General features: G+C 42.8%; 2 protein-coding genes across 3 annotated transcripts; one reads left to right on the forward strand and one right to left on the reverse strand.

Annotated features, from left to right (window-relative positions):
- Positions 1 to 503: 503 nt before the first annotated feature.
- On the reverse strand, positions 504 to 4885 carry Rps18 (ribosomal protein S18). 2 transcript variants are annotated; one of them, XM_005318824.5, is made up of 6 exons: positions 4737 to 4876; positions 4146 to 4244; positions 1094 to 1180; positions 913 to 1014; positions 737 to 828; positions 504 to 620 (listed from the first exon to the last, which is right to left on the reverse strand). In XM_005318824.5, exons 1-6 carry the CDS (start codon positions 4737 to 4739, stop codon positions 545 to 547), a joined length of 459 nt encoding a protein of 152 aa, XP_005318881.1. In that variant the 5' UTR covers positions 4740 to 4876; the 3' UTR covers positions 504 to 544. The 2 variants fall into 2 exon arrangements, with proteins under 2 accessions (XP_005318881.1, XP_040138392.1); XM_040282458.2 differs by lacking the exon at positions 1094 to 1180 and having other exon boundaries at positions 4737 to 4885.
- Positions 4886 to 4916: 31 nt separating this feature from the next.
- Vps52 (VPS52 subunit of GARP complex) lies at positions 4917 to 22940 on the forward strand. The gene is made up of 20 exons (XM_005318823.5): positions 4917 to 5258; positions 6118 to 6202; positions 6865 to 6917; positions 7093 to 7168; positions 7357 to 7424; positions 7720 to 7895; positions 8283 to 8433; positions 8664 to 8764; positions 8875 to 9007; positions 9147 to 9204; positions 9714 to 9847; positions 10273 to 10428; positions 10887 to 11005; positions 11255 to 11378; positions 11629 to 11724; positions 11826 to 11933; positions 12141 to 12206; positions 21670 to 21781; positions 21982 to 22100; positions 22289 to 22940. Exons 1-20 carry the CDS (start codon positions 5169 to 5171, stop codon positions 22433 to 22435), a joined length of 2172 nt encoding a protein of 723 aa, XP_005318880.1. The 5' UTR covers positions 4917 to 5168; the 3' UTR covers positions 22436 to 22940.
- Positions 22941 to 24311: the final 1371 nt, after the last annotated feature.

Below are 24311 nucleotides of genomic sequence, written 5' to 3' on the forward strand. Positions count from 1 at the left end.
ACAGTTGTGCATGCCTGTAATCCCAGCGTCTTGGGAGGCTTAAGTGGAATGATCAATTTAAGGCTAGTTTCAGCAATTTAGGGAGACCTTACCTCAAAAAGCAAAAAAAAAAAAAGCACTTGGGACTGGAAGTCAATGGTAAAAGGCGCCTGGGTTCAAGGGGAAGGAGGTTGAGAAGGGTAGTAACTCACAAGAGTTGCAGCTTGCTGGACTGTTTGCCCCGCTCCAGCTCCAGTTACCACTCACCAACCCCACAGAACCTGGCTTAGGCTCCCCCTCCAGGATGCAAGTGTTCACTGTTTCTATTTTAAACAGGGTGAGGTAACTACCAGCTGGAAACAGGGTCGCTTCAGATAGCGGATAAACAGCACAATGGCTACTTTTGAATAGGAGAGGGGGACACCTCCAGATTAAGTGGAAAGGGAGAAATGACAGGGCCCAGCATGATCATGACATCCCAGTGTATCAGTGACACCAGAAGAGAAGCACAAAGAAGGAAACCATTGGTATATAAACTATTTATTAACAGAAAAGGCCTACAGACTCATTTCTTCTTAGATACACCCACGGTGCGGCCGCGGCGCCCAGTGGTCTTAGTGTGCTGGCCTCGGACACGAAGGCTGCAGGTGGAAAAAAGAAGTGTCATACACAGCACAAAAATCTGGAATAATAATATGAGGCATGGCTGTGGGAATTTAGGAGCAGGCAGGGAGGTAAAAGCCCCATTCCCACTTACCCCCAGAAGTGGCGCAGTCCCCTGTGGGCCCTAATCTTCTTCAGTCGCTCTAGGTCCTCACGGAGTTTATTGTCTAGACCATTGGCCAGAACCTAGATGTGGAGACAAGGGATGTATTTTTGTTCCCTGACCTGTGCTCTATAGGAACCCCCAAATACTCCTATCTCAATACACACCTGGCTGTATTTCCCATCCTTTACATCCTTCTGTCTGTTCAAGAACCAGTCTGGGATCTTGTACTGTCGTGGATTCTGCATAATGGTGATCACACGTTCAACCTGGTAGGCAGGACAAATTTAGATGGCCCGTCCCCTTTCTAAGGTGGGCCCAACTTCCAGCCCCCGTCAGTGTCCTCACCTCATCTTCAGTGAGTTCTCCAGCCCTCTTGGTGAGGTCAATGTCTGCTTTCCTCAACACCACATGAGCATACCTTCGCCCCACACCCTGAGGTTAAGAGGTTTCAGAATTAGATTTGAATCTGAATTTTTGGTTTCCCTTAAAGCCCCAATATTAAAAAAGCCCGCAAAGATAGGAAAGCAATAATTTAATGCTTTGCAATTTCCTAGATCACTCTTCTCTCACATCCCCAGATATAAAGCCTAACCACTAAATACAAAGGAGAAAGAACTTGATTCAGGGTAAGGGCTGGACCAAAGAAAGAAATCCAAGATGAGTCCTTTTCTTCCCCCTCACTGCGCAGTGTATGTAGGTGTGCTTTGTAATTCCTCCATCATGAAGAATAAAGGCCTCTTTCTCCAAGCTGATATAGCAAAACTGGAGTCCTGTGAGTTAACAAGGTTGATTAAGATGCTGGACTGCCAGCTGTCAGGATCTCTAAGTTTAACAATTCTTTTGGCAAGTCAACAGTGACCAAAGTTTTCCATGTCCACAAAATCAAAATTTGCCCTGGTTTCTAGTACATAGGGAGCCTGCCCAAATTAAAACTAATGTTCACATTTGTCAAAACACAGCAACCAGCACCCAACTCTCTGAATCTATAAACCAAACTGATTTGGATATTGAATGTTGTATGAGTTGAATAGTACTCCCCACCTGTTTTTGTCCACTTAGACTGCCAGAATGTGACCTATGTCCCCTTTGTAGAAGTGTTAGGTAAAGTAAGGTCCCACGGGATCAGGGTGGGCCCTAATTCCGATGATTGGTGAACTTATGAGCACATAGACATAGGATAGACAATAATGGGAGATAGAGAGAAATTATTTGTTTTAAGCTACATTTGCAGTAACTTGTAATAGTAACCCTAGGAAAAGAAAGCATATGGCACTTCCTCTCTGTAAGTGACTTAGGACCAAATATCAAATATTGTGTAGAGTGCCTCTCAAATTTACTTAAAAATATTTATTATCTCATATTTACTTCAAAACGAAAATGGGTATGAATGAAACAAGATTTCTAATTTTTAATTTGTGACCAGGTCTTGCTAAGTTCCCCAGGACGGTCTGGAACTTGAGATCCTCTTGCCTTAGCATCTAAAGTAACTGGGATTATAGGTGAGCACCACTGCTCCTGGCCCAATTTTTAGTTAGAATATACAACTATGAAATGTTTCATTTCCTCATCTTTGTAACCCAAAAGCCTGACCGTATTATAGAAGAGTTAACACCAACTTGATATTACTCTTACAAAGTATTTAAAGCAGAGCCATTCATGGGGGGTACAGGGGTTTGGGTAGGACAAGAATTCCTTTTTTAAAAAAATATTTATTATTTATTTTTTAGTTTTCGGTGGACACAACATCTTTGTATGTGGTGCTGAGGATTGAACCCGGGCGGCACACGTGCCAGGCGAGCTTGAGCCACATCCCCAGCCCAAGAATTTCTTTTAAATAAGGATAATGGGCATTTCCCAATTTCAATCTCCCCTCTACCAATCTTCCAATTCCAAATAGCCAACAATTAGCAGTTAACACCCTGGGATGAAGGCATAGACCAGCCCTAAAGAATACAAGCAACAATGAGGAAGCCGCAAAGCCAGCCTCAGGAACTTAGCAAGGCTCAAGCAACTCAGTAAGATCCTATATCTAAATAAAACCTGAAAAAGGACTGGGGATGTGCTCTGAGTTCAAGCCCTACTGGTACCAAACAAAAACAAACACACACACAAAAAACGAGGAAGCCATTATGGCATGAAATAATCTCACAGGATCTATATTGTCTCTCAATAAATACCCTCTTCTGTCCATGTAAACTTCTTTGTCCTTTCCAGATTTATTTTGCTATCACATCTTTGGAGACCCCCACCCCCCAATAACCAACCTCTCAGTATCCTTTCAATTACTTCCCACCCGTTATACAAATCCTTTAAAAAGACAACCTCTAGGGCTGGGAATATAGTTCAGTTGGTAGTGCTTGCCTTGTATGCACAAGGCCACTGATTCAATTCCTAACATCACACACCCACAAAGACATATTTAGGGCTGGGTTTGTGGCTCAATGGTAGAGCACCTGCCTAACATGTGAGGCACTGGGTTAGATTCTCATCACTGCATATAAATAAAGCCCCATTGACAACTAAAAAATAGACAATCTTTAGTTCTTCCACCAGGGAAAAGTTCTAGCTGACTTTGATGGTTTTCTACACAACTATTAAATAAAAATCTTTACAAACCTTATAAAGACTTACTCCATAAGTTATCTTTTTGATAACTATACACCCACCTTTACCCAAGTACCATCCACTGCCCAACAGGTACAACTACCATATATCAGAAGCTGTAGGTGATGATTAAGACATGCTGAGCCCTACCCCTATGGAGGCAAGAAAAACATTCAGATAATCCCACAATTAAATATATGTTTTGACTGAAACAGGGAAAAAGAGGCTAGGGATGAGGTTTGGTGGTGCACAGCATGTGACAGACCAAGTTCAAATTCCAGTGCACCCCATACAAAGTTTCCATCTGGAAGGTCAGAAATTCTTTGTGAAGAGAAACATCCAAGCTTTCACTGTTTCAATTCTTACAAGCCATTGACTAGTGATGGGTTTCCACTTCAACTGGTTAGGAGCTGTACTTTTCACCTCTGGCATCCTGCTCACACACCCCCACTTCACATTTGGTATCTGTTAACCTTTCTATTCATCCCTCAAGACGTACAGTACAGAAATTATAATGCACTGGGGGAGAGAGGAGGTCCTGAAGAAACTGAATCTAGAAAGGATCTCAAACTGATAATCCAAGAAAATTTGGATTCGATTCTGGCTTTTACTAATTCCCTTTTGTGAGAAATATGCTAAGGGTTAAGGGAATAAAGTCATTCTCTTTTTCATTTCTTAACCCTGAAACTGAAATAACATAGACGGACTTGTGTCTCCTCAATCTTGCCTCTTTTCTAGAGAGCTAAGGTCTTAATTACCCAGGTTGCATTTGGGTTTCCTTACCCTACTTTACCTTAATGGCAGTGATGGCAAAGGCTATTTTCCGCCGCCCATCGATGTTTGTGTTGAGTACTCGCAAAATGTGCTGGAACTTTTCAGGAATCACTAGAGACTGAAAGGATATGGGGGAGATACAGGCATCGTCAACTAGCATCAAACCGTAAGGTCGCTAAGGAGAAGAAACAACCCCCAACAGGAACTTTAGGCTTGTCAGAGCGAATACCCCCTCCCTTTTTAAGATTTCAAACCACAACTAACGCCTCAGTCCACAGGGAGCGGGAATGTGAATCGTTCAAGCTTGGGAAAATGCAACCTCTTGAAGGAGGTTGCACGTCGGCCGTTCCTAAAAGTACACTCTGGGGGAAGCCGGAGTCACCACAGACGCCCAAGCCTCTGGCACCTTTGGGTGCCCGGGGAGCGATTCTTCCTCGAACCCTACTCCCCGGAATTTCAAGGTTTTGGCGTCCCTTCCCAGGGTTGCGATCCAAGGCTCCACATAGAAAGTTGAAGGCCCCCCAAATAGGGCGTTCTTGATATCCTGGCAGCAAACTTTCCCTGACCCGGTTCCGATGTCGCTGGATCCCGGCACCGAATACAGTCTTACCATGGCGGCAGCAGAGCGGCGGCGTGTAGGCCTCCTGTGGAAGAGAGAGCGGAAGTTACGTAATAACCTTATATAGTTCTCAGACGGAAGAGGCGGAGCAATATAGGAGAAGCACTTCCGGACACTACTTCAGCGGGAGTTGACTTCTGAGAGTCTGGATTGGGTACCACAACTTCCGGTGTGGCCTTTCCCGGCGTAAAGTTCCTGAATATAAAAGCAGAGAAAGTTCCGGCGCGAGACTATGCTCAAGATTTCCAAATTTTCTCTTCGCGCTTGAGTGGTCAGAGCTGAAAGGGGAAAGCTGAAGCCATACAATCTAACTCAAATACCTGGGAACCATTTTGTGCTTTGCAAGACACTCTGGGACTTGTAGTTCTACTTCGGGAACGGCCTCACTGGGACTGACAGCTGCCGGAAGTGAGGCTGCGGGGAATGGCCGCCGCGGCGACCATGGCGGCAGCTGCCCGGGAGATGGTGTTGCGGGCTGGGACCTTAGATATGGAGGAAGAGGAGGGCCCGCTGGTGAGAGCGCGGGGCTGTTGGTCCTCCGTAGTCTCGTCCGGTCGTCCTCGTGTCCGAAAGATCTGGGTCGAGTTTAAGCCCAGGGTTGGAGCTTGCCTGCCACCGGTGATGCTATGTGTTTGGCTCCTCATACCCATCCTTGGGATAGGACCCGAGCCTCAGTGGGGACTAGGATGGCTGGAACTCAGGTTCCAGGAGCACAGTCTCAATTTCGCATTCATATATATTATATATATATATATATAATTTTTTTCTTTTGTAAAATAGTGAAACAAACTAGTATAAATCTTAAGAACATAGCCTCTGCAGCCAGACTGCCTGGGTTCTAATTCCACCCTCTGCTACTTAGACATATGTGTTCTTGGGCAAATTAACCATGCTCTCTGCCATCACCTTCCACCACTTCTCCATAAAGTGGAGAAAATAAGAGGACTTACCAAATAGGTAGTCGTTAGGATTAGATGAATAAGTATGTGTAAGACTCCACCTAGTGTACAGGTGAACATTATGTGCTGACAATTCTAGGAAGTCTGGGGTTCCCCAGAAGTATGATAGAACTGCTGAGATATCATGAGTTTGAGGGTACTAAAGTGAAATGCAAGTTTTGCTCATTCCTCTGCGATTTCTATTTTTCCTGATTTTGGACACCTCCACTGTCTTCATAGATTGCCTAATTTTTTTTTTTTTGGTACCCTTTAGCCCAAAGGAGAGTACATTGTAATAATTAGAAGTTCTTGATTTAGTACTTACGGTTTCCCACTAAAAACACCCTCCCTTCACTTAAGGGATTAGGGAGATCCAATTATATTTTGTTCTCCTCTCTCCTGTATCCCCTTCTCATTATTGTATCCCTTCCCAGGGGGGTGGTCCTGGGCTTCAGGAGACACTGCAACTTGGGGAGTTGGATATCACCTCTGATGAGTTCATCCTGGATGAAGTAGATGGTAAGTAATGGCATAGGGTAGGATCAGAGTTCGCTAGTTCCTCTTATCCTCTGGGAATATGTTACAGGACTTTCCTGTGTCTAGTAGATGAGCCCTGGTACCAAACCTTATACATACTATGTTTTTTCCTGTATATGCATACCTATAAGTTAAGCATAGTGAAATATTAACAATAACTAATGATAGAGCAATTTGTAACTATGTTGTAATAAAATCACCAGCTTCACTACTCTTGCATTTTGGGGCCTTCACTTAGTAAAATAAGGGTTATTTGAATAACCTTCCATAAATAGACAATTGATCTGATAATTGATAAGGCTATTAAGTAACTATGTGGCTGGTAGCATATATAGCATGGATACGCTGGACAAAGGGATGATTCACATCCTGGAATAAAACAGGATGGCACAAGATTTCATTAAGTTACTCAGAATGGCATACAATTTAAAATTTATGAATTGTTTATTCTGAAATTTTCTATTTGGGTTCATGGTTGACCACAAGAAACTGAAATAGCAGAAAGGGAAACGATCTGAGAGGATTATACCTGTAATCTGAGAGGCATAGGGTTAGAAGCAATAGTACAGGGACTGATGTTCTGACGCTCAACGTGGGGAGAAGAAGCTGTGGCACTGGACCTTATGATAAACTTCTATTTCCAGTTCACATTCAGGCAAATCTGGAGGATGAGTTAGTGAAGGAAGCTCTCAAAACGGTGAGTGTCTACACTATTAATCTTTCCCTTCCCTCTTCACTCCCCCAAAGAAGAAAATAATCTCTTGCTCTTACAATATCACCTTGGTGTCTTACCCTCTTGTCCTTTTCTGATTCTGTTCTGGTGTCCCTTCACTGTGATTTTTTCCTGACCTGTCATATTTATGTTCTCCCAGGGTGTGGATCTACGCCACTACTCAAAGCAGGTTGAACTGGAGCTGCAACAGATTGAGCAGAAATCCATTCGGGATTGTATCCTCCAGCAAAGGGAAAAGACATTGTTATTGACTTGGGGATTTTGTGGGTGTGGTGCAGACTGCCCAGCTGTGGCTGACATTTTCTTTCTGAGGTTTTCAGTTACTTCAGGGAGAAATTGGTGATGTACCACAGGTCTGAGGATCTCTATCTTCACTATGAGGCCCTTGACTTTTGTGGATTAGATATCCAAGAGAGTGAGAATATAGCATCTCTGCACAACCAGATCACAGCCTGTGATGCTGTCCTGGAGGTTAGTAACCTTCGCCTGTGACCTCTTATAACTCTGAACCTGATTATGGTCTCGTGCCATTCTTTAGATCATTATCTTCAGTGACCCCAGGTGAGGGTCACTTTCAGGATGACTTCGAATAGACTTTTTTGGTTTTACTGCTATAACTCAAGTTATTTTCCTGTGTCCTTTGGAGTATCTTCTGCCACCCTCGTGGACTGGTAGATACTAGACTATTTACCAAGAGACTCAGGTGGTCTACTTGTCCTCTACCAAACTTGTGACACTCTAGCCACATCTTATACTATTCCCTCAGCGCATGGAGCAGATGTTAGGAGCTTTTCAGAGTGACCTCAGCTCCATCAGCTCTGAGATCCGGATACTGCAGGAACAGTCAGGAGCCATGAACATTCGACTTCGAAACCGCCAGGCAGTTCGGGGGAAACTTGGGGAGCTTGTTGATGGTCTGGTGGTGCCCTCTGCTCTGGTCACGTGAGTCACTGGTTTGAAAGGTCAGAATGTCTATAGCAGGTAGATGGGCCGGGGTGACCTTCCCTATTTACCACCTGAGTCTCCTGGCTCAAGTCATTCTGTTCCTCTAGAAATTAGTGAGTAGGTTGATAGTCATTTCTAACCTCATTTTATGTTCTAGGCATCACAGATTAGGAATGATCCAAGGTCAGTCATGAAGGGAGGGGGCCCAAGGTTTAGGTGTGTATGAAGTGGAGATCTAGGAGTAGAAACCTTTGTTGTACATACATCTAGACTATGTGAGACACTGTAAGAAGGTGGAGAGGACGAGGCTAGGTACTGTTTGGGTCAGGTTTAGAGACATCTGGACTTCCCTTCTAATCCATCCCACCCATCCTCCCTACCCAGGGCAATTCTAGAGGCTCCAGTGACAGAGCCTAGATTCCTGGAACAGTTGCAGGAGCTGGATGCCAAGGCAGCTGCAGTCAGGGAGCAGGAGGCTAGAGGCACTGCAGCCTGTGCAGATGTCAGAGGTGTGCTCGATCGGCTCCGGGTCAAGGTAGGGGATACCTCAAAGGCTATTAGAACTGGCCTCCTTGGAAACATCACCTTGCCTCTTCCTAGGAGATCTCATCTTTGTTTCTCTGGGTTTCCCCGAAAATATGACAGGATACTAAGAAATATTCTCTACCCTTTGTCATATATTTAGTATTTTTCACTTTTCCTTGTTTATCCTGCACAGTAAAAGGGTTACAACTTCATGCCCTGTGTTTGATTACTTGTATCTAGGCAGTGACGAAGATCCGAGAGTTCATCCTCCAGAAGATTTATTCCTTCAGGAAACCAATGACCAACTATCAGATCCCTCAGACAGCCCTACTGAAGTACAGGTCATCACCCCAAGGAAGGGCATGGGATGGCTTCTGAACTTTTGAGTAGCCCAGTGCAGGCGTCTTTTTTGGGGAAAACAGAAAGACTGACCTATCTCTGGCCTTTACAGATTCTTTTATCAGTTCCTACTGGGCAATGAACGAGCAACAGCAAAGGAAATCAGGGATGAGTATGTGGAGACGCTGAGCAAGATCTACCTGTCTTATTACCGCTCTTACCTTGGGCGGCTCATGAAGGTGCAGGTAAGGCCAAGGAGGAAGAGGTAGTTCTGGACACATGGACTAGGAGACAGGGACAGCTCTGAGCAAGGAGGGACAGGGATTTTTTTTTCTTGCACTATTATAAGAGATGGTTACCAGCTCTTTTATTTCTTCTCTCTAGTATGAGGAAGTCGCTGAGAAAGATGATCTAATGGGTGTGGAAGATACAGCGAAGAAAGATATCCTTGGAGCTGAGAACTCTCATGCAAGGCCTTGGGAGCATGAAACTTCTGGCTCCAGCCACCAAGGCACTGCTTCTTACCTTTTTACTGTGGGGCAAAACCTTTGAGAATATGATGAAAGCTATGGCCTCCCTCCCAGAAAAATGTGTATAATCTTTTTTTGGGAGGGGAAATATATATTTTTTAGTTGTAGTTGCACACAATACCTTTATTTTGTTTATTTATTTTTATGTGGTGCTGAGGATTGAACCCATCGCCTCACATGTGCTAGTTCTGCACTCTACCATTGAGCCACAACTCCAGCCCATACATCATTTTGACACCTAGTTTTGCATATTGATTCTAGAAGGTGTAGAAGCTCATTCATAGAGGTCATCTGAAATGGGGCCCCAGGCATGGAAAGAGGGATGTGTAGGCTTTGTCTGGCTGCCTGGCATCCCCAGAGGTTCTGAATCTTTGGGTACCATTGTACTCCCATTGTTTTCCCTGACTCTGACCCTTCTCACGATTCTTCTCGAAGCCATCCCTCCGTAGCAGGAACACCATCTTCACCCTGGGCACCCGTGGCTCTGTCATCTCTCCTACTGAGCTTGAGGCTCCCATCCTGGTGCCCCACACAGCCCAGCGGGGAGAGCAGAGGGTATGAGGAGGAATGAGCTTCAGTTGTGAAGAGGACTCTGGGAAGGGAAGGCCAGACCTGGGGCAAAACTTCAGCCTGTGGGCCCTGTATTAATCCCCTTAGAATGGCCTTCTCCCATCCCTCTGGTCTGCTGTGATGTGAGAGGGGTTGGGAGCCATAGACTTCAGGGCATGTGGAGGGAGTGAATGGTTAAGGGGAATGACTGTTTTGAGGCAGTGGTTGAGGTGGATGCAGGAGTTACAGAAGCAGGTGAGGTGAGCACTTCCTCTTGTGTCCTGTACCTGCCAGTTTAGAGTCTTTCCCAGCCTGGACTGAGATTGGATGGGAAGGGTCTGCTGAGTTTATCACCCAGGTTTGTTGAGTTTCCAGCTGTGTTGGTGGAGAGTCAGTGTTGGATCCATCTCTCCTTTGTCCTCCCCTCCTAGTATCCATTTGAGGCCCTCTTCCGCAGCCAGCACTATGCCCTCCTAGACAATTCCTGCCGTGAATATCTTTTCATCTGTGAATTTTTTGTGGTGTCTGGCCCAGCTGCGCACGACCTATTTCATGCTGTCATGGGCCGTACGCTCAGCATGACCCTGGTGAGATCCTTATTTCCTTGACTCTTGAACCCCTGTCTCTTCAGTCCTCATCAGCACCTGATGGGGTTATAACTCAAGTACTGACTAAAACCAGGATCCCCTTGTTTTAAAATGTCTAAGCCTTATACTCAGATGTGACTTCTCATGAGAAATTCTCAAGAGTTTGGGCCTCTGATACTGTCCCTACTGCTGATTCAAAGGCGGGCAGTTGTACCCTGAAACTGAGAGGCCTCTAAATCTTGGTGCTCTGATAACCCAATCTGAGCCCTGAACTATGATAGGCTTGTGATTTGAGACCCTGGTGAACAAGTGGCCAACCAAGGAAGAAGTATTTCCCTCTTAGGTCTTTTCCTGCCCAGTTCCTCATCCCCAAAGACACATGTATTTATGTGTCCATAATAAATGGGAACAACAAATTAACTAGCATTCTCTTTTAATCCTCTGCTTATTTCTAACAGAAACACCTGGAGTCCTATCTGGCTGACTGCTACGATGCCATTGCTGTTTTCCTCTGTATCCATATTGTTCTTCGGTTCCGCAACATTGCAGCAAAGAGGGATGTTCCTGCCCTGGACAGGTCACTGAGTTCTGGTTCTTGAGGCTCTGCAGACCTTGAATTCTTTGTGTGAACTTTGGGCTTCTCCTGACCTGATGTCATGGATCCTTGTTCCCATTTGTCTGCTCCAGAGGCAGCACTGCTATTTTCTGACATACCTTTCATATACACCCGGCACCCCAATATCCATCAACCTGAAGGATGCCCTATTCCCTCCCTACCCCCTAACATTTCTTGCCAGCTGACCTCTGATTCTGTTTAAGCCCACAGGTACTGGGAACAGGTGCTTGCCTTACTGTGGCCACGGTTTGAGCTGATATTAGAGATGAATGTCCAGAGCGTTCGAAGCACTGACCCCCAGCGCCTTGGGGGTCTGGATACTCGGCCCCACTATGTGAGGGAGAGCAAGGGTACCAAAGAGGGTCTAGAGGACAGGGCTGTAAGCTTACTATGGGGCTGCCACTGTCACAGTTGTGGACCACACCATGTAAGGGGACAGTCTGAGTATGGTCAGACTCACAGTGGGTTGAGCACTGTTGGTAGGAGGCATTGGAGGTGGGAGCCATATGGAGGTTGGTTGGTGAAAGGAGCGGGGAGGTCATGTTGGTTGGGCTGGTGTGATTCTTCTCCCCTCTTTCTCTAAGATCACACGCCGATATGCAGAGTTTTCCTCAGCTCTTGTCAGCATCAATCAGACGATTCCCAATGAACGGACCATGCAGCTGCTGGGACAGCTCCAGGTGACTTCTATAGTGCAGGAGTGACTTTCCAGCAGCAAAGCATGAAGAGGGGTTGGATGACCTTGTTGTATTGTGTCACTGTGTCCTTTTGACTTTTTCAGGTGGAGGTGGAGAATTTTGTTCTCCGAGTGGCAGCTGAGTTCTCCTCAAGGAAGGAGCAGCTTGTGTTTCTGATCAACAACTATGACATGATGCTGGGTGTGCTGATGGTAATGGATTCTCTTCCTGCCCGTTTCCCCACCCACAGAGTTTGGGTTCCCCTAGGGCTCTGTTTACTTTGGAAGGGCAGAAGGTGATGTCTGTGTGCTTCTTCCATGTTTTACTCTAGGGAGTCTGGCACAGTGTCTGAAATGTGGACCATCCTGTAGTAAAGGACTGCTCTCCCAAACTGGACTTTTCATTTTTTCTTCCTTTAGGAGCGGGCTGCAGACGACAGCAAAGAGGTGGAGAGTTTCCAGCAGCTGCTCAATGCTCGGACACAGGTGGGGGATGGGGAAAGGGAAGGGACAGTGTTGTGTGCTGTATTCAGTTTAGTGTGTGGGTTGGGGGTATGAACTTCAGGTACGTAGAATTTTAATTTAAACTTCTGGATTCACAGTATGATATTGATCTATTTAATTTTTTAATTTTTTGGTGGTACTGGAATAGAACCCATGGTCAGTTTAGCACTGAGATACATCCTGGAACCTTGTAAATTTTTATTTTAAAATAGGGTCTTGCTGAATTTCCCAGACTGGTCTTGAATTTTTGTTCCTCCCGCCTCAGTCTCCTGTACCATAGCACCCAACTTCATCTATTTAATTTAACTAATTTACTTATTTAATGATATGAACAACTACAAATTCATCACATAATCCAACAAACCTTGGCAAAAATCAATATCAAAATTTGAATTCCTCTTCATCCCACCCCCTACTTCTTATGCAGAGGTATCAAATATAACCTAAGTGTTGTATTTAGAATTTTCTTGATTCCCACTGTTGTGTGGGTATTTCCCCCTCATGCTCTTGCTTTAGAAATAAAGTTATAAAAGAAAACTTAAAAGCAAAATAAAAATGTAGCTATATGTATGCCAAAATAATAATTATTTATATTTTTGAATGTGATATTTATATTTTTGAGTGTGATAAAAACAGATTCACAGGGTTTGTTTTTACAGTATTTGGGTTTGAACCTAGAGGCTAATGTGTGCTAGGTAAGTGCTCTACCATTCTGCCACTAAAATACATGGCCAGGCCTTTTTTTTTTTTTTTTTTTTTTTTAGTTATACATGGAGACAATATCTTTATTTTGTTTATTTTTATTTTTATGTGGTGCTGAGGATCGAACCCAGTGCCTCACATGTGCGAGGCAAATGCTCCGCCACTAAGCTACAATCCCAGCACCCCCAGCCCTTTTTTATTTTGAGACAGAATCTTGGTAAATTGTCTAGGCTGGCCTTGAATTCGTCTCCTCCTTTTTCAATCTGGGATTACAGGTGTCTACCACTATGCCCCACTTGGTTATATTTTTATTTTCTTATCAATAGTTGAGGGAAATAAAATGCATGGATTTGTCTCTTTGTCTCTATATATTTCTATCAAATATTACTTTTAAATAAGCTTTAGCTTATCTTATGTAAATTTTTAAAAGTTTAGAATGGTTAGAGCCAGGCACATTGGCCCATGCCTGTAATGCCAGCAACCTGGGAGGCTGAGGCAGGAGAATCACAAGTTTAAGGCCAGTCTTAGCAACTTAGACTATCATAAAATAAAAAATAGAAAGAATTGGAGCGTAGTTCAGTGGTAAAACACTCCTGGGTTCAATCCCCAGTATTAAAAAAAAAAAAAAGTTTAGAATTGTTACATTTTATTGTTATTATAAGAGCCTTTGTGCCTTAATACTTTTTTTTGTCTTCATGTCTATTATGTTTGATAAGAAGATAGCTCTGTCAGCTATATTTGCTAAATATTTGTCTGTTAATTTGTTTCCATTCTTTTAATATTTTTGTGTTTTCTTCTTTTTTTTTTAAATATTTATTCCTAAGTTTTAGGTGGACACGGTATCTTTATTTTACATTTACATGGTGCTAAGGATCAAACCCAGTGCCTCATGCATGCTAGGCGAGCATCTACCTCTGAGCCTCAACCCCAGCCTCTTTTTGTGTTTTCACATGTTAAGTATCTTTTGTGAATAACATATAGGTGGAAGTTTTAAAAAATTCAGTGGGATTAACTCTGCCTTTTAACTTATGATTTAAATTCATTTATGTTTATTGGGATTGATGTTACATTTAGACTTTTATTTATCATCTTTATTTTTCTGTTTGTCCATTGTCTTCATCTTGCCTAAGTTCTTATTACATTATTTTTTCTCTAATTTTGTACTCTATTCTTTTAGAATTGTTCTTTAAAATATACCCTGCATGCTGGGCACAGTGGCACACACCTGTAATCCCAGTGGCTCAGGAGGCTGAGGCAGGAAGATTGCAAATTCAAAGCCAGCAATTTAGCAAGGCTCTAAGCAACTCACTGAGACCCTATCTCTAAATAAAATATAAAAAAGGACTGGGGATGTGACTCAGTGGTTAAGCACCCCTGGTGCTTTTTGGTACCAATCCCTGGTACCAAAAAAAAAAAAAAAAAGAAATGGGCTAGGGATATAGCTCAGTTGGTAGAGTCCTTGCCTTGTATGCACAAGGTCATGGGTTCAATCCCCAGCAACACACGCACACACGCACACAAATTTACCTTGCATTTAGCTTAACACCTAAACTTCATATTAAATGCTCTCTAAAATAATATATAGACATATAGTGTGTGTGTATATATAATATATAATAATATATAGACATATAGTGTGTGTATATATAATATATAATAATATATAGACATTTTAGCTGGGCACAGAAGTGCATGCCTGTAATCCCAGTGATGCAGTAGGCTAAGACAGGAGGATTGTAAGTTCGATACCAACCTGAGCAATTTAGTGAGGCCCATACTAAGCAATTTAGTAAGACACTGCCTCAAAATAAAAAATGAAAAGGGCTGGAATGTGGCTCAATGGTTAAGCACCTCTGGGTTTTATCCCTGGTACCAAAAAAAATTTTATTTATTTATTTTATTTTATTTTTTTAAGAGAGAGTGAGAGGAGAGAGAGAGAGAGAGAGAGAGAGAGAGAGAGAGAGAGAGAGAGAGAGAGAATTTTCAACATTTATTTTTTAGTTTTCGGCCGACAACAACATCTTTGTATGTGGTGCTGAGGATCGAACCCTGGCCGCACGCATGCCAGGCGAGCGCGCTACTGCTTGAGCCACATCCCCAGCCCCCCAAAAAATTTTAAATGCTTTACTCTTCCAGTCACTTCTCTTCTGCCTTCCATTGCTAATTATTGACCAGTATTTTATTTCTATTCTAGTTTAATTTTTGTATTTTATTTTTTTTAAGAGAGAGAGAATTTTTTTAATATTTATTTTTCAGTTTTCAATGGACACAACATCTTTATTTTTTTTTTAATTTTTATGTGGTGCTGAGGATGAAACCCAGTGCCCCGTGAATGCCAGATGAGCGCATTACCGCTTGAGCCACATCCCCAGCCCAAATTTTTGTATTTTATACTAGTAATATTTAGATATTCATGTGTATGTTTCAGTTTTTCTTCTTCTTCTTCTTTTTTTTTTTTTTTTGATGGTACTAGGGCTTGAACCCAGGGGTGTTCCACCACTAAGCTACACTCTTAGCCACCCCTTTTTTGTTTGTTTGTTTGTTTTAGTTGTTGATAGACCTTTATTTTATTTATTTATTTATTTATATGTGGTGCTGAGAATTGAACCCAGTGCCTCACATATTCGAGGTAAGCACTTTACTGCTGAGCTACAACTCCAGCCTATCCCCCCAGCCCTTTTTATTTTTATTTTGAGACAGGGTCTCACCATGTTGCTGAGGCTGGCCTCAAACTTGCAATCCTCCTGCCTCAGCATCCTGAGTTGCTGGGATTACAGGTGTGTGCCACCATGCCCAGTGTTACTATTTCTTCTTAAAATAAAAGATTTTTCTGTGGGTATCATTTTTCTTCTTCCTGAAGTAGATCTTTTAGAAGTTCCTTTATTGGAAATTTGTTAATGGTAAACCTTGTTTTTGTACTTATATAAATGTCTGTATTTCATCTTTGTTAAGGAAAGATTTTTGCTAGTTTACTGTCAGATTCTAAGTTAACAGTTGTTTTCTCTCAACACTCAGAAGATGTTGTCCACTGTCTTCTGGCTTACATCATTGCTTCAGAGAAACCATGTTTTTCTTTGTAGGCAATCTGTTGTCTCTGCTTTGAAAGTTTTTTTTTTCTTTGGTATTCTGAAGTTTAACTACAGTATGTCTTGATGTGGCTTCTTGTATCTTTGAATTTATGTTTTTTGGGTGTTTTTTTTTTAAGAAAGAGAGAGAGAGAGAGAGAGAGAGAATTTTTAATATTTATTTCTTAGTTTTCGGCGGACATAACATCTTTGTTTGTATGTGGTGCTGAGGATCGAACCCGGGTCGCACGCATGCTAGGCGGGTGCGCTACCACTTGAGCCGCATCCCCAGCCCAGGTTTTTTTTTTATATTTATTTTTTTAGTTGTAGTTGGACACAATACCTTTATTCCATTCATTTATTTTTATATGGTGCTGAGGATTGAACCCAGGGCCCTGCGCATGCTAGGTGAGTGCTCTACCGCTGAGCCACAATCCCAGCCCCAAATTTATGTTTTTAAATTTATTCAGAAATTCATAATATCTTTTGAAAGATATCCTGCATCCTTTCCTTTTTTTCTCTTCCTGGGAATCTGATTAGTTCTAGGTTAGATTTTTCAAGTCTATTCCCTTTTTATAAGCATGTAATTGGATGAGAAAGGAAACATTTATACTCACTGGAACAGTTATTGTGATTAGAGGGAATGTCAACTCACCTTCACATTGAGGTACCATTGGATTTGCCAGGCAGGTTGGTCAACTCTCCATCACTGTACCAAGATGAAACAATTAACTTATGAGGACAGAAGTTTTTTTTTTTTTCCCATATTTTTGGGAGACTGCCCAGGAGGATCACAGGTTTGAAGTCAGCCCCAGCCACTTAGCAAGACCCTATCTCAAAATAAAAAGTAAGCCAGGTATGTTGGTGCATACCTGTAATCCCAGCAGCTCAGGAGGCAGAGGCAGGAGGATCCACAAGTTTAAAGACAGGCTCAGCAACTTAGCAAGATCCTGTCTGTCTCTAAATAAAAAAGAAAAAGGGCTGGGGATGTGGCTCAAGTGGTTAACATCCCTGGGTTCAATCCCTGGCACCAAAGTAAATAAATAAATAAATAAAATAAAAAATAAAAAGGGCTGGGGATGCAGCTCAGTAGTAGATTGCTTACCTAGCAAGTGCTAGGTTCTGGGTTCAATCCCTAGTATCACCAAAAAAGTTAAGAGCCAGACATGGTGATGCATGCCTGTAATCCCAGTAATTTGAGAGATGGGTAAGGAGGATCATAAATTCAAGGCCACCCTCAGCAACTTAATGAACCCTGTCTCAAAACTAAAATGATTCAGTGGTGGATCACCCTATGTTAAATCCCAACACCAAAATTAAAAAAAAAAAAAAAAAAAGATTTATTTTGACTCACAATTTTGGAGGTTCCAGTCTCTGACTGATTAACCCTGTTAATTTGGGGCTTGTGGTGAGGCTCATCATGGCAGAAGCACATGACTCTACCTCATGGCCAGGAAGCAAAAAAAAAAAAAAGAGAGAGAGAGATAGAAAGAGCCCAGAGTCCCACAATTCCCTTGCAGGGCTTGTCCCTAATGATCTAAAGACTTCCCACCAGGCCCCAGCTCTTAAAACATTCACCACCTCCCAATAGTGCCATCCTGGAGACAAAACCTTTAACACATACACATGGACCTTTTGGGGACATACACAATCCACACTGTAGCACTGAGTATGGGAGCCAGCTGCCATCTATGCTCCCTGTCTTTCAGTTGTCATCTGTTTGGTACTTTGTAGGAAAGCCTAAGTCCAGTGCCCTGTTTCCCTCTGGCCAGTCCTCTGCTACCAAATATTCTCTTTTGCTGAACAGAAAGTTTAAAGTTTATCCAAGTCTGGACAAATAGAAAGTACTGTCCAATAAAATACAATGCATGCCACATTGTCAGCCACCTCAAGTAACTTAAAATTTTCTAGTTGCCATATTAAAAAAATCTAGGGGTTGGGAATATAGCTCAGTGGCAAAGTACCTACTAGCATGCACAAAGCTCTGGGTTTGATCCAGTACTGGGGATTGAACTCAGGGGCAACCACTGAGCCACATCCCCAGCCCTATTTTGTATTTTATTTAGTGAAAGGGTCTTGCTGAGTTGCTTAGCACCTCACTTTTGCCGAGGCTGGATTTGAACTCATGATTCCCAGCATGGCAAAAAATAAAAACATGGAAAAAAAAAAAAAAAAAGAAAGAAGGTAAAATGAATTTAGTAACCTTTTGTTTTAACCACTCTAATCAAAATATCATTTCAACCTATAATCAGTTAAAAAATGTAATAATATGTTTAAATTTTTTCCCAGTACAAAGTCTCCAAAACCTGGTACATATTTTATGCTTATTACTTGTTTTAGTTCAGATTTCCCATGCTTTGTAAAATAAGTGGCTTGTGACTTATGGACTTGTCACAAGTTAGCTCATTTTTTCTTTGCAGTCCACTTCCTGGATCTTATACTATTATAATGTTGAGAGAGAATAATTGCATTTAGGCAATGATATAGGTTGAATTTTGTTATTTAATCTATGTCCAAAATCACATCGTAAATAATGATGGCTTAATTACAGAAAGATTCTTTTTTTTTTTTTTTTTAAAGAGAGTGAGAAATAGAGCGGCAGAGAGAGAGAGAATTTTTAATATTTATTTTTTAGTTTTCGGCAGACACAACATCTTTGTTTGTATATGGTTCTGAGGATCGAACCCGGGCCGCACGCATGCCAGGCGAGCGCGCTACCGCTTGAGCCACATCCCCAGCCCCAGAAAGATTCTTTCTTGAAGTCTGTCTCCCTAAGTCTCACATTAGTTACCTGGCAACCCTCAGTGGATATAAATGGATATTTTGAGGGAAGAGTGGAAAAGATACAAGTAATGTATTTTTAAATGGGCTAGTAGTTTCATCTGTTCATATCTTGGCTCTCTGGGATTTTTCTTATTGTTATTGTTTGGTATGTTGTTGGGTGCTGGGGATCAAACCTAGGGTCATGGGCATACTTACCATTGAGCTACAGCCCTAACTACCACCCAATCCCCCCCTTTATTTATTTATTTAATATTGGTTGGTACTGGTAATTGAACCTGGGGTCCTCTACCACTGAGCTACATCCCCAACCCTTTTTATTTTTTATTTTTTTGTTTTGGTGATGCTGGGGATCAAACCCTGGAGATTGAACCCAGGGCCTCACACATGCCAGGCAGGTGCTCTAGCACTGAGCCATATCCCAAGCCCTTATTTTTTATTTTGAGACAGGATCTCACTGAGTTGATGAGGCTGGCCTTGAATTTGCAGTTCTCATGCTTCAGCCTCCTAAATCACTGAGATTACAGTGTGCCCCACTGTGCTCTGCCATCTCCCTCTTTCTCTTAAAAGGGTCTTGCTCTGTTGCCCAGGTTGGCCTTAAACTTCTAGGTTATTTTCCCCAGTAGTTGAGACTATAAAGTTGCATTCTACCATGACTAGTTTTTTTTTTTTTTTTTTAGGTTTTTAAAATTTGTTTTTTTATTTATCTCCTGTTTTAATTCCCTTCTATTTATTTATTTACTTACTTACTTACTTAGTGGGAGGTACTGGGGCTTAAACTCAGGAGCACTCAACCACTGAGCCACATCTCCATCCTTGTTTTGTGTTTTATTTAGAGACAGGGTCTTACTGAGTTGCTCAGTGCCTCACTTTTTTTTTTTTAATTTAACTTTTTATTGTGGAAAACTTCAAATGTATATGTTTATAGGATAGCACAATGAACCCTCAAATACCTCCACTGATCTTCACCCAATAACAACTCACCAGCAGTTTTATTGTACTGATATCCAATCCTCATCCTCCTTCTCTACTCCTACTTATTTTGAATTAATCTTATATATCATTACCACTTCATCACTATCAGACTATGTCCTCACATATGTCCTTATAGGTGTGTGCCAGGTATGGTTGCACACAACTGTAAATCCAGCTATTCAGGAGGCTGAGGGAAGAGGAAAAAGTTTGAGGCTAGCCTCAGCAACTTAGCAAGACCCTGTCTCAAAATGAAATTTAAAAAGGGTTGGAGATGGAGCTATTGGTAAAGTACTTCATGCAGAGGCCCTGGGTTCAATCCCTGTAACTCAAAAAAATAAAAAAATAAAGTGTCTGCATAAAGTAGTATTCAGATTCACCAGTTATAAATGATATTCATGGTTCATATCAGGGCAATTGTAAGACACAAATATGCCTTTTTTAAAATCTATAGATTTCTATCTTTGCCCCTACTCGTCCACAACTTATTTGTGGAGGAAACTGAGTTGTTGAGTCATTTGTCATGTAGACTGACGTATAGTCTAGAATTTGCTGATTGAATTTCATGGTTGGTTAAACTTCCTCTATCTGTGTATTTCCCATAAATATGTAGTTAGATGGAAAGGCTTGATCAGATTTCAGTTAGATTTTTAATAAGAATATTTAAGAGGTACTGGTATGTGCTTCCATGAAGGATCCTGTAATGTCATCTTGACTCTCTTCTTGTGATGTCAATAGCTATCAGTTATCACTGCCTAGGCACATTAGTTAAATTTCTGTATGTTTTGCTGTCTCAGAAATTTCCTGCTCCTTGTCTGTGCTGCATTCTGAGTCATTTCTTCAATTATAAATTCCATATCAGTGTGTCATTCTTCAGTTATAGCTGGTCTGCTGTTTAACCTGTTGATTTTTAAAATTAATTCATTTCTAAAAAAAAAATTCCACTTTTTCAAATCTGACAATTCCTAGTTGAGTTCTTATTAATTTTTCATCTTTATGTCTGCATCCTTATATTTAAAAATTTCATTTTTGAATATTCAGCTGAGCCAAGTGTGTTGACATAGACCTATAATCCCAGTGACTCAGGAGGCTGAAGCAGGAGTATCCGCAAGTTCAAAGCCAACCTCTGCAACTCAGTGAGGCCCTATGCAAATTAGTGAGACCCTGTCTCAAAAAAATAAATAAATAAATAAATAAAAAGGGCTGGGGATGTTGCTCAGTGGTTAAGCACCCCTGGGTTCAATCCCAGTACCAAAAAAAAAAAAAACACATCAAACTGCTATGTACCTGACAGTTCTACCCTAGTTGCCTGGTCGTCTAATTCCACTGTTATTGTGTTTGTTGACTTTTTTGGGAGCGTGCCTCCATATATATGTGATGATCTTCAAGTTCATTGTTTGACCTTAATCAGTGGGAGTCATATGGGTTTGCATTAGGATTGAGAATATTTTCCTCTGAAAAGGATTTGCCTCTGCTTTTGCAATAGCTCAAAGATGCATTCATCTGGATCTACATTGGTGCCTCTTTGAGGCTCTCACAAGACACCCAGGCCCAGCTTCCCCACCTGAAGTTGGTGTCAGGTTCAGTTTCCAGATATTAAAGGAGCCGTGGCTGTTTGCCTTCTAGTGGCCCTGCCTCTCCCAACTACCCACCCACTTGGACTCCAGCCTTGACTAATTCCTTGTTGCTCTGCTTCCAGCTTAAGTTTAATTTAGTTTAGAGTTTTGTTTTTGTTTTTAAAGAGGAGAATTCTTGGAGATTTCCCCTACTCTTATGAGACCATCAATATCTGAAAATGTGTGACCTTTCTAGAGTTTAGTTGTTCTGCTGTGTCTAAGCACTTAGTCATGATGCCAGAACTGGGAAAATCTACTGACACCAGAACACTGGACCCTGTGTGTATGCTTGCCTGTCTGTTTCTCCAGGAATTCATTGAAGAGTTGCTGTCTCCTCCTTTTGGAGGTCTGGTGGCATTTGTAAAGGAGGCTGAGGCTCTGATTGAGCGTGGACAGGCTGAGAGACTTCGAGGTGAAGAAGGTATGAGAATAATGTGTTAATGATGCATTCAGTGATAAGGTGAGTAAGAAGAATGAGCAGAGCAGGAGAGGTCAGGTTGGAAGAACACCAGGAAAGAGGGGTTGATGAGGAGGACAGCTTGCCTTGGGGAGGACTTTGTGGGGTGGAACTTCTCCTGGCCTGGTCTCTCTCTGCACTCTCTCTTTCTTCCCTGCCATCAGCCCGGGTAACTCAGCTGATTCGTGGCTTTGGTAGTTCCTGGAAATCATCAGTGGAGTCTCTGAGTCAGGATGTAATGCGCAGTTTCACCAACTTCAGAAATGGAACCAGTATCATTCAGGTAATGTGCTCCCATCCCCCATTGCTGATTATTTCCCCCTCTTTTCCCTGGGCTCGGTATCATCTAAATAACCTCTGTTTTTAACTGCTACCTGTGCCTAAAGATCTGGATGCATCCTAAATGTGATTCCTATCATAATCATTAGCACCACCCCACAGCCTGATTCCTCTGTGACTTTTTCTGACCAGGGAGCCCTGACCCAGCTGATCCAGCTCTATCATCGCTTCCACCGTGTGCTGTCCCAGCCCCAGCTCCGAGCTCTCCCTGCCAGAGCTGAGCTTATCAACATTCACCACCTTATGGTGGAACTCAAGAAGCATAAGCCCAATTTCTGATATGCCGAGATTCACACTGAGACCTGCCAGTCCTCTCCATGGATTTCTGCACCCCATCTCGTACCCTGCATCACCTGGGTCCCCCTTCTAGTTTTGCCAATGCCTCACCCAATCTCCATTGCCAGGACTCTGCCTCAACAGGATCAGCCCTCGAATCTCCCAGCATCTTCAGGTTTCCCAAAACCACTTCCTTTTGGCTTCAATAATGGTCTTTATCATTTCTCCAGTCTTGTCACCCTCCTCTCACACACCCAAGGCTCCTCTCTTCCCCTGGTTAAAACTTTACTGCCTCAACCTCTGGTTCACTTAACTGGAATCCTATGGTGTGAAGCCTGAACTCTTGGAATTGGTGACCAGGGATAACAAACTGATTTTTGTTTGACTCAAAGTAATTTCTGTAACATCTTGGCCTAAGGTCTCAGCAACTTGAACACTAAACCAGCCCTTCCCGGCTTGAGAATCACTCCAAGGTCAGTCTGCAGAAAACAATAAATATTTAATATGACATAGCACTCCTCCCTCATTTCCTTTCTCCTTCTCTCTGGATCTTTCCTCCAGAGTCACCTTTTCTGCAAGAGTACTTCCAGGGATTACATCTTTCTGGTGGGTATCTAGAAAGAAGGGGCAGGGACAGCAACCTCTAGCCTATAGCTACTTCAGGCCAAACAGGAGGTTGCGTTGTTCAGGGAGGGGATGTTTCCCAAGTAACCAATCTGATGGAAGAAGGTGGTCTCTGGTTAAAATGGTAGAAGCTTCAACAGCTGGGAGCATGACTGTGCAGCTTCTGGCACTGTCCTGAGGGCTACCTTGGGAAAAATCCCCAAATAACTCTGGTATTGTGCCCTCTCCCTCTCTCAGCCCGCAATATCTCTGCTTGTGACTATCATAGCCCTTTATTGGAGGGCAGCACCTGCACCCGTACCCACATCCACACCTTTGGGCCAGGAATAGACCAGGTTCTCAATTTATTCATATCCTCATTTCTATGTTTGACTCGGAGCCTCCTGCACTCCGGCTTACACCTCATTTGAACTCAGACTCGACTAGAGACACATGAGCGCCTTTAAGCCTAAGGGAACATATGCTGCCCAGAAAAAAATGGTAATTTGGGGACGTTTTCTCTGTTCTCTCTGCTGGAAATCATTCCCTCCTCAAGTCCCTGGTGGTCCTTCCTTAGGGTCCTCGGATGCAGGCCTCGCTCTCCAAGGAGCCGGTGTCTTGGCTGAGTGGCGCATCAGCGGTGGGCAGTGGCAGATCCCCGCCAGTGGGTTCGAATTGCCAATTGCCTGGGAGAGGGGGCGGGGCAGGGGGCACTGGAGTCCATGTCTCTGTTCCCGCATTTTTAGGATTCCACCCTATCTGAGAGCAGCCTTTGGTTGATTTTGGAAACTATCTCAGAGCTTCTGCCTTGCCTCTTTGAGAATCTTCAAGCCCAGAAGCACCGAGAAGGACAAAGGGTGGGTGGAGAAAGAGGGGATAGTCTGATGGGGGCTCCTGATTGGTCTGAACTCCCTAAGGGCAGCGCCAGAATTGTGTTCTTAACTGACCTCTCCCGCCATACCTGGCTTTGCCTCTTACCTTGACGTAGTTTCAGGTTTACCCAGTGTGACTGGCCGGCAGAAATCCTCTGCTCCTCCCGGTCTCTTGTCCTGCCTTGTCCACCTCCGCCACTCCCTTCTAGGTTTCAGTCTTGGGAATCCATCCTCAGTACGGAGAGGACAGGAGAAAAATCAAGGGTTTGGGATTTGGAATGGGAGGAGCTTAGGCTGCTTTGACAAAGAAGGCGAGTTGACAAAGAAGGGGTCCCTGGATAGCCCCCGGAGAAGATTGCTTATTTTTTTTTTTTTAAAGAGAGAGTGAGAGAGGAGAGAGAGAG

The sequence above is a fragment of the Ictidomys tridecemlineatus genome, chromosome 8, assembly GCF_052094955.1.
Source record: "Ictidomys tridecemlineatus isolate mIctTri1 chromosome 8, mIctTri1.hap1, whole genome shotgun sequence".
In the NCBI taxonomy this organism is placed as follows: domain Eukaryota; kingdom Metazoa; phylum Chordata; class Mammalia; order Rodentia; family Sciuridae; genus Ictidomys; species Ictidomys tridecemlineatus.